This window comes from Solanum dulcamara, chromosome 6 (assembly GCF_947179165.1).
Source record: "Solanum dulcamara chromosome 6, daSolDulc1.2, whole genome shotgun sequence".
Lineage (NCBI taxonomy): Eukaryota > Viridiplantae > Streptophyta > Magnoliopsida > Solanales > Solanaceae > Solanum > Solanum dulcamara.
The window spans coordinates 73,218,854-73,235,127 of NC_077242.1; the positions used below are offsets into that span (position 1 = coordinate 73,218,854).

General features: G+C 33.4%; 1 protein-coding gene across 6 annotated transcripts; it reads left to right on the forward strand.

Annotated features, from left to right (window-relative positions):
• Nucleotides 1–3,476: 3,476 nt before the first annotated feature.
• Nucleotides 3,477–16,085, forward strand: LOC129891449 (probable inactive leucine-rich repeat receptor kinase XIAO). Of its 6 annotated transcripts, none has more exons than XM_055966820.1 (16): nucleotides 3,477–3,626; nucleotides 5,335–5,660; nucleotides 5,751–5,879; nucleotides 5,974–6,181; nucleotides 6,938–7,084; nucleotides 8,288–8,362; nucleotides 8,468–8,539; nucleotides 9,061–9,132; nucleotides 9,298–9,369; nucleotides 9,456–9,527; nucleotides 10,595–10,666; nucleotides 11,015–11,086; nucleotides 12,962–13,105; nucleotides 14,180–14,251; nucleotides 14,743–14,889; nucleotides 15,698–16,085. In XM_055966820.1, exons 2-16 carry the CDS (start codon nucleotides 5,427–5,429, stop codon nucleotides 15,883–15,885), a joined length of 1,776 nt encoding a protein of 591 aa, XP_055822795.1. In that variant the 5' UTR covers nucleotides 3,477–3,626; nucleotides 5,335–5,426; the 3' UTR covers nucleotides 15,886–16,085. The 6 variants fall into 6 exon arrangements, with proteins under 6 accessions (XP_055822795.1, XP_055822796.1, XP_055822798.1 ...); XM_055966821.1 differs by lacking the exon at nucleotides 3,477–3,626 and adding an exon at nucleotides 4,070–4,150; XM_055966823.1 differs by lacking the exon at nucleotides 3,477–3,626 and adding an exon at nucleotides 4,442–4,457.
• The last annotated feature ends 189 nt before the right edge of the window (nucleotides 16,086–16,274 follow it).

The window sequence follows — 16,274 nt, forward strand, 5'->3', positions numbered from 1 at the left end:
TTAGTATTGACAAATGCAAGTGAGATATTGAGTATATAAGAAAGCAAGCTTTAGATCCTAATGACACGTGATATTTGTTCACATAAATAAAATTAATATTCCAAAATAATTTGTTCCCTAATAATCGAAAAGGAGAAGTTTGCCCACAGCTTTGCTACAACATATAGAGTTACTATTTTTTTTAATAAGAGAACCACAACCTCTATTCTTTGAATTTCGTTAATACCCTTCAAATCATACATAAGAGTCAAATCGTATTGGGCAAGTCCCCATAGACAAGTTCAACCTAGAAAGCATATATGAAATTTTGAATTTAAGATCTTCATCTAGAAGATCACCTGCTAAATCAACTCGCCATCTTTACTGGTCATATAATATTACGAGTTAATATCTCGAAAAGTCACTCAACTTTAAAAATTTATCTATTAAAGTCATTAAACTTTATTTTGTATCAATTAAATCACTCAACTCAAAATGAAGAAGCACACAAGTTTTCTAATAAAAAAATTTTAAAGCGATAAAAAGATGCTAAAATGAGATTAATGTGTTCTTAATCACAATTTTTTGTACAAACAAGTAATACCAAATTGAAAAAAATTTATAAAAATGAAGAATAAAACTTTTGTTAGGGGTAATTCCACTTAATATCACCCAAAGAATCGTATCTGAGTGTGAACTTAATCTTAACTAATGTCAATTATTGACTTTTTATAAGCATCATTTATAGCAAAAGACTTATTATATATATCAAGTACTATCTGTTAATTTGGTGCATGTATTGAATTTAGATCTGTGATTAAGGATAAATGGATATTAATCACTTCATCATAAATCTTGTTGGTGATCAAATATGTGTATCTTCACTAATTATGTTACTCTGTTTAACTTTATCTTAAATCAATATTATGCACACAAAGATAATTACTAAAAATTATAATATGATTTTAAAAAAATATATATTTTGAAATAAACAAAAAAATCTCTTGAGATGACTTAATGATGAAGTTGTAATTGCACAATTCTTGTTTTTTATCTATAAACATAAAGATGGAAGAAAAAAAAAAACTTATCCAAAAGAGATGATAAAGTCCAATCCAAATCTATGATATATAAGTGATTACTGATAATCATCTTTATTCTGTTAATTTACCCTTGTTACAAAACCTATGGCGCCTTCTTTTTTCTCATTAAAATAATTCAATGGTTTCAATTATCTTTTTAATTCTTTGAGATAAGGTGGGTCCCTAAATTTATAATAAGCAAAAAAAGAAAAAAAGATATACTTCTACAAATACAGCATGATGTCAAAATAGAGTTCTCATTTTGAAACATTTCTATTTAAAAAATATGACATAATTAATCATCTATAAAAATAAAATTGGTAAATAAACTATGAAGTTAGTGACTGAAAAAGTTAATTTAGCAAATTGCAATATTTTAAAATATACTAATTATCTAAAATATTTTTCAGTAGCTATATATCAAAGTAAACCTAAATATAAGGGTAAATACATAAAAAAGACACTCAAACACCATTTACTTTATAAGTTTCATAATTAAATTATAGAGTTCTACTTTACTTTATGAATTATAATATTTCTTATTTTTTTTTAATGGAACTAGGAATTCCAATAATTTGTTTAGTCGACATTAGTTATGACCCCACTCTCACATATATTTCAAAGATAATGACGTTATATTCTCAATTCAATTAATTTTTAATAAATAAGTATTCAGATTATAGAAGGATCCTTCTAGCTATATAAGAAATTAGGGACGTCAAAAAAATATGAAAAATCGATCGAATTTAACCGTATCGAATTAATTTATATCATTTTAAAAATAAAATTATAGATTTTTATTTAAGTGTATAATTGTCCCAAACAATTGAGATGATCTTTTTAATTTATAAAAAAAATCAAAAAATTTCCGAACAAAATCGAATAACCTTACATGTGTGTAAATATATTTATGTATTAACAATATGTTGAATTTAATATATAAATATATTTTGCAATATTTTTCAAATATAAATATAACCTATGTCCTATGTCTCTGGTGACTAGACGACTTTTGGTCTTTACTCTTTAATTGTCCTTTAATTTTATTAGATTTTAAATTAAAAGATACTATAATAGATACTCCATCAAACAATACGACAAAATCTATGCAAGCACTCCTATTAAATCTTTAAGATCAAACAATACGACAAAAAGGTTTTACATTCTTGACTTCTTGGTGAAGAATTGAAGTGTTTCGAACATACTTGCGAAAAAATATTTTAATAATAATATATTTTGAGGTGATACTTTAAAAGTAAAAACAAAAACAAAAATTAACCACACCGTATCGATATGATTGGAATGGTTTTAAAAAATTTAATTTTGGTCATACATTATAAAATACTCAAAAAATTGGGATGGTATAATTTTTTTTAAAATAACCGACCGAACCGTCCCATTGACACTCCTATAAGAAATTCTCACACGCACATATATAAAAGACATAATATATAATTGCGCCTCTTAACTTTTATGTCTTCCTATTTTGGGTATACATAATTAAGTACGATAAACCTGTATAAAGTTGAACAAGTAAACACATGCGTCCTACTAACGTACTACTAATCAGTTTAAATGTTTTCTACATAAATTATCACGTACTATGTGTGTAATCACTTATTTAATTTTATATAAATTTAATATCAGACAACATAGATACTAGTTCATGACTAGTTAAAAGAAACATGAGGAATTTTCGCATATAGCCACTCAAAAATGTCTTAATTATGCTTCACAATTATAGTTTGCTAATTATAATTCGTAGCTATAGTTATACCAACGTTTGTATAATTCGCGCAACAATTGTATACGTTTGTATAATTCGCTATACAATTCCCAATTTTTGTATAACGTTTGTATATTTCACTATACAATTTATGCACAACGTTTGTATAATTCACTATATAATTTGTAGTGTTTGTATATTTCGGTATACAATGCGATTCGCGCACAATATTTGTATAATAACGCATAACATTTGTATAAATCGCGTGAATTATACAAAATTAAAATTGTATTTGTGCACAACATTTGTATAATCACAATCAATATTTGTATAATCGCACGAATTATACAAAATTCAAACTGTAATTATAGCTAGATATTTATTGCGAGCCATAATTAATTTAAATTATAATTATATTAGATAATTAACTAATATATCTCTTGGTTATCCATGTAATTTTCCCAAACATTTACGTATATCGACATGTAAAGCTAAAAACCTATAATTTAATAATGATGATAGGTTAACAAATCATAAGAATACACGATGACAGAAAAAAAAAACAATACAGTACTAGGAATAAAAACATTACATCACTTTTTTGATCACACAAAAATAAAATAAAAAAGCTTCTCTTATCTTCTTGCTACTATATAATCAAATGACTCAACAAAAATTGATGGATAAGTGGCACACATACCAAAATAGTTCCCTATTGCCTCTTCCTTTCTGTAATTTTGTTCCTATCATAACTGACATTAAAAATCAAATCTTTTGTATTTATCATCTGAAAGTATATAAAGGGTCTTTTTATTAAGAGTATTTTGGGGCTTTAAAAGGTATGAAGTTTTAGTGCAAAAAAATTAAGTTTGCTCATGTATTTATTTTGAGTGAGTCTTTGTTTCTTTGAGCATGCATTTATTTGTTTCAGGGTTCATTTTTTATTGACAATATGATGTTTTTTTGAAGGTTTTTTTCCCTACCCTTTCAAGTTTCAAACTTTATTTTTTTAGGTTTCATTTTTTATTGACAATATGATGCTTTTTCGAGTTTTTTTTTCCTACCCTTTATTTATTATTCTTTAAAGTTTCAAACTTTATGTTTTATTTAGGGTTCATTTTTTATTGACAATATAATGTTTTTTTTTTGAATTTTTTTTCTACCCTTTATTTATTATGCTTTAAAGTTTTAAACTTTATGTTTTATTTAGGGTTCATTTTTTATTGACAATATGATGTTTTTTTTTTTGAAGTTTTTTTTTCTACGCTTTATTTATTATGCTTTAAAGTTTCAAACTTTACATGTATTTTGTGTACTTGAGTAGTAGAAAGAAAGAAACTTTTAGCCCTCTCCTTACTTTGAGGTATGAAAATTTACTGGAAAATACACATTGAAAGTTTGCTAATGTAATTTTTTAAGTGTCTTTCTTTCTCTTTGCATGCATTTATTGGTAATATGATGTTCTTTATTTTATTATGCTTTAAAGTTTTAAACTTTACATGTGTATTTTTGGACAAGTGGCACATACCCAAATGGTTCCCCTGTTCTTGCCACCACCTTGACTCCTTCTTGCCTCTTTTTCTTTAATTTTGTTACTATCAAACTGACAATAAAAATCAAATCTTTTGTATTTATCCTCTGGAAGTAGATAAAGGGTCTGAGTATTTAAGGTATGAAATTTTAGTGCAACAAATACACAATGAAAGTTTGCTAATGTAACTGTCTGAGTGAGTCTTTCTTTCTCTTTTGCATGCAGGGTTCATTTTTTATTGGCAATAGTATGCTTCTTTTTTCATACCCTTTGTTTATTATGCTTTTAAGTTTCAAACTTTACATGTATTTTGTTTTACTTTAGGAGTAGAAAAAAAGAAACTCTGAGCCCTCTCCTTGCATACAAACTATTAGTATATGAGTATGCTTCTATGAGAATGTTTGAGGAAGTGGAGTTTAAGGTTATTTTCTTGTTTGGTAGAATGAAATGGGGTTTAGTATATGCATAGTGTATTTTATTGTTAGGAGAAATGTCTCTGAGAAATTTCTCTTAGGTGACGAGTAGGTTCCCTAACTCAACCCCCCTCCGGACCCTGATACTTCGTGTGGCCTTTTTGTTATTGTACATGGTTAATTGATGGAGAGCGGTTGTTTTATACTTCTTCATTCTCTATGTGGTTAAATTCATTGAGTTTGGTTGTGTTGTTGAAATTTTCATTAAGTTGATGTACTTTTGCAAAACTATTTACATTTGGATTGTCTTGAGATAATAGAACCTTTTCTGCCCTATTGGCATGTAAATTTATGTTGAGAGTTTTGTTTTCTGACGAGCAGTTCCGTGTAACGTTAATTTCATTCCTTCAATAAAGTACCAATCAGTGGCACAGCTACCCTTGTCAAGGTCCTAGAAAATTACAATGTGTAGATACATAATTTTTTAAATGTATATACCCTTGTTTTCTTGGTGTGTGCAATTTTTTTATATTTCGACTCCTCCGAGTGAAAATCCTGGCTCCGCAAGAATTTTGATGTGTAAAATATGTCTCTCTGTTGCAGGACTTCTTTTGAATGCTTATGCAAAATTGCTACCAGATATATTATTAGTCTATTCATTATTGAGCCACAGAACCATCTTTTTGGAGCATTTAATGATAGTGAGTGAGTCTTCTCAAGGGAAATCCTTGATGGGGAGTGTTTGTTCATGTAAAAGAGATCACTATGCTGATGAAAACATAATTAGAAGAGGCTTCTCTGGTAGATACTTCAAATTTGGGAGCTCAAAATGGCTAGAGTCCTCCCTTTTTCTGCCGGACGCGTGTTGTCAATTTCAACAAAGCAGTTGTCCGTCCCTTATGGAATTATGCGTTTGTAAAATATGCGAGGTGACTAAATATCTCTGCTACATCCCTTTGAGGTTCAGGGTTGAGTACTTTGTGTTTGTTCAGGAAGTCTTATGCTCTCTGTATTAACAGGACATTGACAAATATCGTTCATTTTCAATGCTCCCAAGGGACATAAGCCAGTTGATATTCAACCATCTGGTGGATTCATGCAGCCTTTCTGATAACTGTATTGAGGCTTTTAGAGATTGCGCCCTGCATGTAAAGTCCTCGCTTGTATTGGAAGCTTGAAACTAATTGTTGTTTCAGTACAGGATCTGGTTATTTCATTTGATTATTTGCTTTTTGTTGATAGGATATGTGCATGGGAGAACATAAGAGAGTAAACGATAAATGGATGGATGTCATATCTTCACAAGGATCATCATTACTGTCTGCATATATCTCTAGCACTGAGGTTACGGATTTTGGTTTAAGCCTCCTTAGGAATTGCTCAAACCTCCAAGCCTTAGGTTTGGATTGCTGTGACAAAATTTCTGCCCGTGGCATAGAGAACATAGGTGGTACTTATTGCTACTCCCTCTGCTGATATATCTCTTGTTAATCTATACTGCTCTTTTGCAACTAATTTGACATAGAAGGATTGCCTATTATGAAGCTAATATAAATACTTTTGTTTACCGTGTCCATTATAGCTTGTCATAATCAGCATGAATGTAGAAAGATTTGTAATTGAATTCACTATTTGCTTTCAAGTGCTATTTATCTTTGACATTGGATCATTACTTATTAAATTCTGCTTCTATTAATCAGATTATAATTAGTCTAATTACCAGGGACCTTTTTTTCATTTACATTTTTGGGATACCAACCTCTACGGACTTCTCTATTAATTCAGATATAGAAAAAGGAAACCAAAGGAAACCTTAAAAATCCATCCAATGGGAACTTCCATTGATGCCTCATCAGTCAACACTACGGTAATCTGCTTCTTAATGTAGCTTAAGAAACTGAATTTTGGGAAGTAGTTTATAATGGAATGCGTTACATGCATGATAAAATTGATCAGATTCAGACACATTATTTGAGCTTCCAAGATCATTAGTGAATTTACTTCTATCTCATTCGGGGGTTGAATAGCCATTTCCACGTTTTCTATGGATAATGTAAGTTGACACTTTGGTTTGATGAATGATTTTGTCTTGTTTGCCAAAGTGGATATATCACTCTATCTCCCCCCACCCCCACCCCACCCCCACCCTGCAAACTCTATGTGCTATAATTTCTGGTGATGACGATCCATTATATTTGTGCCTCAGGTTTTACAAATTTGACATACTTGAGTTTTAGAAAATGCTATGGGCTCAGTGCTGAATCAATGAAAAGTTTATCCGGCTTAGAGAAACTAGTCAAGTTGGATTTTGAGCGATGTCCTCTAATTCATGGAGGTTTTATTCATCTTGAAGGTTTGTTGCTTTCCCTTATTTTCTTGTAGAGAGACAACATTCTGTCGTCTTTAATGTTTGGCTATTTTTATCGTTTCCGATCATATAAGAATGCACAGCATATGCCCCTCTTTCCTTGGTTGTGTTCTGCCCTTTATGCATGTAGCTCCGACTTGTTAATGCACTTATTTAATTGTACTTGTGATGCGAAGGTCCTAATCTACAACACAGAAATTCTTGAGTGGAATGAGAGCGATTTATCAGGAGAATACCAAATATTCCGTGGTCTTCTAAAGAACTATAAATAGCAATATAAAAGAATAAACAAAAAGAGGGGAGGGGTCAAAGGCGGATCCAAGATTTAAAATTTATGGGTTCAACCTTTTAAGGTTCGTACCACTAAGCCTATTATATTTTTAAAATTATGGGTTCAGACCTACTTATTGTTAGTGAATTTTTACAAGTTATACTGTGTGTTGGAAGTACCGGGTTCAGATGAACCCGGCGCTCTAAGGCTGCATCTGCATCTGCCTCTGGGTGTGTGACAGTGAAATAATTGCATTAGAGAACAGTGCATTCTTCTGCTTATTGGAATTACAAGTTGAGCAAGAATGCAAGTGAAAGTTAACTTTTTCTTTATCAAGCTTTGTAACACATTTGTTGAATTCTCTAGTTGAGTAGTTCAATGTTTGTTGCATCACGCTGTCTCATGGTCCTCTTCTCTTGTAGAATCAACCTTAAATTGCACACTTTGAAGATATGGCAATGGAAGTTTTGATGCAGTTATCATTCAGTTTACCATACTAAAACACTTGCCCCTTGTTGTATATCACAAAATTTGCTTTTCCTTAAAATGTACCCAAACAAGCTGAGAGGTAACAATTAACTTAAATTGATATAGCCAGCATAATGTGTTGGAGTAAATTGGTTAAAACTCGAGGTAGTAGATTTTTCTTGTTAAAGAGTAGGAGTTAGTGGAAGAGAGAATCTGAAGAATCCGTCACTGGTCTTGTAAGAAGGCTAGTGAACCTATTAAAAAGGATTTATTATCAGTGAACTAAGTTTGTACTTTTTATCTTTGACTAATTATGCTTTTAATTGGTCTTCACTATGTCAAGATAGTTTTAACTTTTATGGTTTAAGTTTATCCTTGTTTTCATCAACTTATTATGTTTTTAATTGGTTTTCAGCACGTCATGCTATTTTGTATCTTTTAACTTTCAGGTTTGACGAATCTTGAATCTCTCACTATAAGATGCTGCAAGTGTATTATGGATTCAGACTTGAAGCCTCTTGCAGGTACATTCTCGATGAATATGCTTTAGAATCTTCATATTTGTGTTTGAGCTTGTTTCATAGAGTTGCTACTTAAACGTTTGCCTATTTTCACACGATGTATTTCAGGGCTTGTGAATTTGAAGGAACTTCAGATTTCATGCAACGACATAACAAATGTTGGAGTGTCTTATTTGAGAGGTATCACTTGCATTTTTTGGTGTTATAAACTTTTGTGATGTCCTATGATTGTACTAATTGGTCATACGAGGGTTGTCTGCATGCTAGACTTAGGTGATCTTGCCCAGCATAATGTGTTTTCTTTAAACCTAAGCCTAGCATGCAGACAGACCTCGTATTTTCTTTACAAGAGAATCCAAAAGATGGAACTTTATGCTTTCTTGTGTTTTCCATGAAAAAACACAGCCTGAAGCTCATTGCACTTTTTCTAGTTTCGCTGGTTTTACTATTGTGGATATTTGTATTAAAACATTTCAATATGTGCTTTCATTTGTGGGATGATATCTTTATTTATCAATTTGTTATTTTGTTCATGTTACCGGTTTTAGCCGTTTGAGTCTGATAAATTGCAAAATTTCAAGTATGTAAAAAGCTCAATTAATAGTCCCTTTGGCTGTTTTTTGTGAAGTTAACATTTCTATTTGTTTTTGGTCTGTGGTTAAGATGTGATTTGGCTTTGATAATATTACGTTCTTTTACAGATTTGCACAAGCTCGTTGTGCTAAACTTGGAAGGGTCTGATGTTACTGCTTCATGTTTGGATTACCTCACAGGTCTGCTGCCATTACTGTGCTTATTTCCATGTTAGCTTATTAGGCCTAGTTTGGTGGACAAATTTTATGAAGTAATAGAGAGAAATTTTCATGGAATTACTTTTCTATTCTGGGAAATTTTTCCATCGATTGAAGTTTCTGATGGTTCCTTTTATCGTACTGCAGCTCTCACTTCGCTGAAGTCGCTAAATGTCAATAGATGTCACCTATTAGATGATGGATGCGAGAAGTTTTCGGGTAAGTGGAAGACTTTTGGTATCTGCCATAAAGTTGACTAAAGCAAAATCATCCCATGTCTTTAACCAACTGTTTTCCATCTGCAGCACTCAGCAGTTTGAAAGAGTTGAATCTGGGATTTAACAATATCACGGATACATGTTTGAGACAGCTAAAAGGTCTGTAATTTCTTTTGAGGTTACATGACATTTCAGCTTTAGTTTCTTAAAAATTCAAATTCATCCCCTCTATGCAATCATGCTATAGCATGCTAAAGGTCCGAAAGCTTTCAATTTAACAAATCAACTTATTTCACCAAAAGTGTCTGTTTTCCTTTCAAATATGAAGCATGACCTGTCTTTATTTTCATGTAATATGTAATTTATTTCCACTCTTTGTTGGTTAATTGTCAAATCCTAGTGTTTCTTATCCAAACATCTCTCAAAATGAATGTGGAAATTTCTTCATGGTCAGAGAAATGGAAAACATAATTGCTAATCTGTTTCAGTTAGATGACAACGGCAGGCTGTAGCTGACTTCTTGTATTAAGCGCACATATAGCTTTATAAAAATAAAGCAACTTGTTGCTTCATTTTCTCTGTTTATCTTGCTATTTTGTTGTCGTTATTTTCCTCTCTATCCTGTTTTGTCTACACTTCTTTCGAGCCAAGGGTTTACCGGGAACAACCCCTCTATCCTGCAAAGGAGGGGTAAGGTATGCATACATCATATCCTCCTCCTTAGACCCCACTTGTGGGATTACACTAGGTATGTCTTCATGTTTCAGTTAGATGTTGTCATGTAAGAGTTCTATGCTTGCAATCAACAGCCCAAACAGTTGTAATCCTGATGTCACACCTACTATTTAGTTGATATTCATCTCGTGGAGAGTTTTGTTGTCATCCAATTGTTCATGTTGAGTCAAGAGACTTCCAATATGGGATCGAAACTTGAAAAGTTAGCAACCATATGACCTTCCTCTTTACGGAATGTTCACATGCTGAAACTTTTTTGTTTTCATCTTAAACGAACTGCTGGTATATGTAGAGTTGATATTTGTCTCACGGGCTGCTACTTTATTTTGGAGTTCTGAGATGCTTTCAGGATAGGTAGAATTGATGTTCCTTTACCTGTTCCCTCGGTGTGAATATTTTCAGTTCTTAGTTGAGGTGGTTACTTCTATACATTTCATCCTTCTCCCATAAGTATTGGCTATTTATTTCCTTTAGTTTTACCTATATTGCAGGGCTGACAAAATTGGAAGGCCTCTACTTGGATTCTTGTAGGATTAGCAATGATGGTCTTCCTCATTTAGCTGGTATATACGTAAACATAGTTTATTTCCCCTCCCCTCTTTTCTTTGATCAGCATTATGGTGCAGTGTCACACATTTCCTTTTTCTGTATTATGTTGTAGTCTTGAATCCCTCATCATGTAGTTTATGCAATCTTTGGTGTTTTGGTGCAATAATTCCACTCTAACTGAGATGGTCATATACAGGCATGTTATGTGAAGTTCATGCAGATTTGAACTTGTTAGACTCGCTTGGAGATTGTTCATGAGCACTTTTGAAGCTCTGAATTAACGCCATATAATTTGGTTAAAATCCATCCACCAGAAAGAGAGCTCTTTTCTTCTTATAGATTTATGTTGTCGTCTTTTTCAGGCCTTTCAAACTTGAAAGCTTTGGAGCTGTCTGATACTGAAGTTGGAAGCGATGGAATACTTCAACTCTCTGGTTGGACTGTTTACCCTACTTGGCAACTACTTTTCCATTATGTTATGGGATTTTTGGCATCACACTAGCTAATGACTTTGATATATTGTTTTTTCTTTCATGCCAGCTCTCACAATAGCAGTAAAGTTCAACTTAATCCTAATTAGCTTATAGATCATATCTCACCAACCAATGTATCTGCACAAGTTGACACGCTTGCCCCGAATTTATGAGTAGCTATGAGAAAATCGGGGTGAGGACTTAAGTTGGTCAGATTACAAAAAATACTAAGGGGTCGTTGGGTTTGAAGACAAGTTTTGCTGGGATTAGTTATTCCGGTATTATGTTTTATTGACTGTTTAGTTTGATATATTAAAAATAACATGTATTGCATAATTCTAAGAAGAAGTTGTTTGTTCACAAAAATGCCCTCCACCTTATTAAGTATCCCGGTATCATGTTTTATCTCGTGATAACCAATCCCAGTGCTATTTTTCCATCCTCCTGCAGGGATAACTCACCCCAGTTTTAATTACTAATCCTGGTATAACGTATCCTAGGATTCGTAACCAAACAAGGGCTATTTTTATCCGAGGACTATCTATGCTTGTCCATCATACCAAACGACCCCTAAGGTTTTGGCTTGAAGTTATCGTTTAGTAGGCCAACACTTGCCAAACTTCGAGAATTTCACTTGAGTTTGCAACTGATCTTATTATCAATCTTCAAAATGCAATACAACTTTTATTTCTCTTCATACTATGAGTTGATATCTACAAGAATATGCACATCCTGTTTACATTATTATCTTTTAGTTCTTTCTGAGCAAACTCTAGGTTGGTCAATTCATTTTCATCCGTCCAAATTCAGGGGTCTGATCATTTGTTCCTTTCACATCTAGGATTGACTTGTCATCGTTTCATTTTTTGCATTTAGACTTCTTGAAGTTATTAGATTTTAATCAAGTTCCCAATTCATTTTGTATGGTCAAAACAACATATTCCTTGTGGGTCAAGGTTAATTAGTTATCCAGGTTAGCTATGCAAATACCCACCTGCCAAAAGCATCTGTTCAACTTGTGGATGTCAATTGAAGAGCCTATTGTAAATCAGACTCCAAGTTCTGCTTCCTTTTTCATTAAAAAGAGAAGTGTCTCGTAGTTCTGGTTCTCTATTGCACTTAAAAGTGTCCTCCGCTGATTTGAATTTAGTATTTCTTCCATCTCAATTATGTGGCATTGTTTGACTTGGTACGGTGCAATAGGAAGAAAGACTTCTGAAACTTGTGGTCTAAAATAAGCCATATACATTTGTGTGGTGGTAAATCATCTCATGAAGGGTAAAATGAGAATTTTAAAGTTAGATTGTTCCTAAATATAGATAGATGTCAATTCTTTTTGGGACAAACTAAAACATAATGTGTGCTACATAAATTGGGATAGAGGGAGTAGTTATTATCCAACTTCTCCATATGTGTTCTATGTTTGTTTGTTTTTTCCCTTTCTTTTCCCTGTATAATAGAGTTCTTATGTTCTTGTTATTTTTCTGGCTAGAAAATGGATCTATCTTCATGACATAGAATTTGTTACAAGGGATTTTCTGTACATCGAGATCTGTGTATTTTCACAATTCAAAGACTTCAATTGTAGTTGAAAGTTATAAGCTCTTATGGCAGTAAATCGGGGGTGTAGTATTTGCTACACCTCCTCTCCCATCTAGGGGTGGGAGGATGTAGGGGAAAGGAATTGGTGTTATTATCTTCATTCCGTTGAGCAATGTGTATAACTTCTGTCACATTTTTGACTTGTAAAAGCATTGCAGCTAACTGCTTGATGCTTCTGAATTGTTATCTCGTACATATGATGATGTGCTGATTTTAATAATTGATATGTTTTAGGGCTGACGAAATTGGAGGATCTCAATCTCTCGTTCACCTCAGTAACTGACAGAGGTTTGAAAAAGTTATCAGGATTGACTTCTCTGAGGTCACTTAACCTTGATGCCCGTCATATTACAGACTCGGGACTTGCAGTTCTCACCGGTAAGCCCTAAGATCTCTTTCTTCTTTATTATGGGGTGCAGATTTTGGAAATCTTCTCATCCCGAATCTCGTGTCCATTTTCATTACACACACTTCACACATGGCCTTTAGATAGGAGGTTATAAAGGACACGAATTAAGGTAGATGTTAGGGGGTACTTGAGTATTGTGTCGCTTATCCTTTCATACTAGTTGTTGTAGTATTACTCTTGTAGTTTCTTGTACCTGATTATTGTCCTATTTTGTTGTAGTTACTCTTCCTTGTAAGAATACTTTGTCATGCTTTCTTTAGTATTTGACATGACTTCTTCTCTCCTATGTTTTCTTTTTCGAAATGCTTTTTCGTGAGTGGAGGGTCTATCGAAAACAACCTCTCTACCTTCCAAGGTAGGGGTAAGGTCTGCGTACACACTATCCTCTCCAGACTCCCCTTGTGGGATTACACTAATATGTTGTTGTTCTTTGTATGCATGGACTTGATTGATATATTGCTAGTATAGAAGGTCAACAAACTCTGGTTACGGATATTCTGATCATGCTAAGGAGAATAATGATTGGTGTGCGGGTATGGATCAGTGGAAAACCTTGAAACACCAGAATGTGTTTCTGGTAGTGACTTCTTTGACATTAGGAACTGTTTTTATTTGTTCTACTTTTTGTACAGAAGTCTGTAATTGTATGTCTTGTGAAGTTGTACCGGCAAGTAGGCACCGTCCAAATTATCATGATGGACTATTTTTTAAAATTATAGTGACGCTTCATACTACTAACCAGAATTTAAAGCCTCAGGATTACTGTTCATTTTGGGTTTTGTTATGTTTTTGTTTGTTAATTCATCTCTCTTTTTTTTTTTTTGGGACAACTCTCATTGTAGTTGAAGCTAGAACTTTTGAATTTCATCTTCGTTCTCTAATCTCTACAATATTGTCTAGTGAATCTAATAGTTTGCTTTTGAGATTTCTTTACCCTATCGAATTGTTGATTGCTCAGTAATATGTAGGAGCCATTTACGTCATTATTTTCTGGTTTATACAAGAAACATCAACATGTAGCTTTTTCTGCCACATGGAAGCAGGTTTAACTGGATTGACTCATCTGGATCTTTTTGGTGCTCAGATCACGGATTCCGGGACAAAGTATCTGTCATGTAAGTTAAAGCAGCCATTTGTTTTTTCTAAGAACTGTTAATTTTTCCTCTCCTTTCCAAGTATGTTAAAGTTTTGAATACAGAGCAGGAATGTTCTCATCATTTCTTTACAGATGGTAGTATGAACGAATTCTCTTGGCGATACATGGTAATAGAATTGAATGGACAAGATGTATTTCATCGTAGAAACTTCTTTAGTTGATCCGATGCTAAGTGATTCAGCTGTTAATTGCTTCTTGATCTTACTATTTATAACTTACAATACCGATACTGGCATATGAAACGACTCATTTAATGAGAGGAAGCATTAAACAATTTCTTGGTGGTTGTCCTCTCTTGGAGTATCTGATCTTTGTGATCACTATCTAATAAATCAGATATTAATTTTGGCAAGATAATCTAGTAGCTCCACTACATTTGTATTCGGACACATTGATGTTTTCAATTTCTCGCTCATTTCCAAATTCTCAAGTATGTGCATGTCTCGTCAGATTTCAAAAACCTCCAATCTCTTGACCTCTGTGGTGGTCGTTTGACGGATGCTGGCATCAAGAACATGAAGGATCTTACTTCTCTGATGTTGCTAAACCTGTCACAAAACTTGAAGCTATCAAATACAGCCTTAGAGTTCCTATCAGGTACGTTTTGATTTCATTCGGTACATGAAACACCTACAGCAGTTCAAATGCTCGTCAAAACTGCTGCTATGGATGATTAATAAGGAACTACATTGGGAATTGAAGATTTCAAGCATAGTTAATAAAGACGATAGAACTATTAATATGTTAAGTTTCTCTCAACTTACTGATGCACCCTTTTTCAATCAGCTTAAACGAAATACCACAATGGTGAATGCTTTCTGAAACAGCGACGGTGAATTTAGTGCTGGTGTGTGCTTCCCCACACACGCTCTCTTTTGGAGGGCTTAAGAAAGGGATGTAGTAGCCTAGCCAACTGCAGGAATACATACACTAGAATAGAGACACGATATTGCGCGTTGACTTCGTCTCTTTCTATCATTGAGGTGTTAGGATAAGGGGAACCTTGGAGCAATGGTATAGTTATCTCTGTGTGAGCTAATAGGTCACGGATTGAAGCCATGAAATTAGCCATTGATGCTTGGATCAAGGTAGGGTGCCTACAGTACGTTCCCTTGTGGGTATGGTCGTTTTCCAGGCTCTGTGTGAACACAGGATGCTTCGTGCACCAGGTTGTTCTTTCATTTAGTTGTTTGGACCAGTTTACTTACTTCTCGATTATTTCACTTGGTAGATATTTATTCTCACCGATATAGGTGGAGTTATTGGGTAGCTCTGTAAACCGACACTCAAGACCGATTGGAATTGCATCAGTGTTTTCTTTCTTTTTCTCTTCTCTCGATTTTGAATCCTAGTTTTTCATAATTTTCCTTACTTAATTGACAAACATCTCATTTCAAAAATGCAGGATTGACATCATTGGTTTCTTTGAATGTCTCGAACTCTAGTATCACCAATGATGGCTTGCAGCACCTGAAGTTTCTCAAGAATTTACGCTTGCTATACCTGGAATATTGTGGGGTGACAGCATGTGAAATCAAGAAACTTCAAGCTACAACCCTTCCAAATCTTGTGCGATACCGCCCTTATCAATGATATAGTTTATCCTGGGTACAAGACTACAGATGGACAGCTATTTTGGTGTGTAGATAGAATAACACCAACTGGCTATTATCTGCTTATACCGATAGAATAAATATACTCTTTCCTTTTCTGTTTTGCCAATAGCTTCCTATTCTGGTTGCATGTGTTTTCTGGTGTTTGATTACCTCTGTTAAATCAGGCACTCGATGTCTTGATGTAGTTTACTCTGTTTGCAGTTGATTCAACACTTTTATATCCATATAAAGTACGGATGATATATAAGCAAACACTCAAACTTGACTTCAGCAGGTAATTAAACACTTCAACTTTGAGAGTGTCTAGACACCTTAACCTGGTCTCAAATGACAACTAATACTTCAGATCATTTCCACTGTTCTGTG

What these genes read in the sequence shown, in the direction of transcription:
- LOC129891449 (XM_055966818.1), top strand. Translation starts at nt 5,220, where the DNA reads ATGTATATACCCTTGTTTTCTTGGTGTGTGCAATTTTTTTATATTTCG. An exon ending in TGGAATACTTCAACTCTCTG is followed by an intron (nt 11,087 to 12,961) that starts GTTGGACTGTTT and finishes GATATGTTTTAG; the next exon opens with GGCTGACGAAATTGGAGGAT. An exon ending in AGCCTTAGAGTTCCTATCAG is followed by an intron (nt 14,890 to 15,697) that starts GTACGTTTTGAT and finishes TCAAAAATGCAG; the next exon opens with GATTGACATCATTGGTTTCT.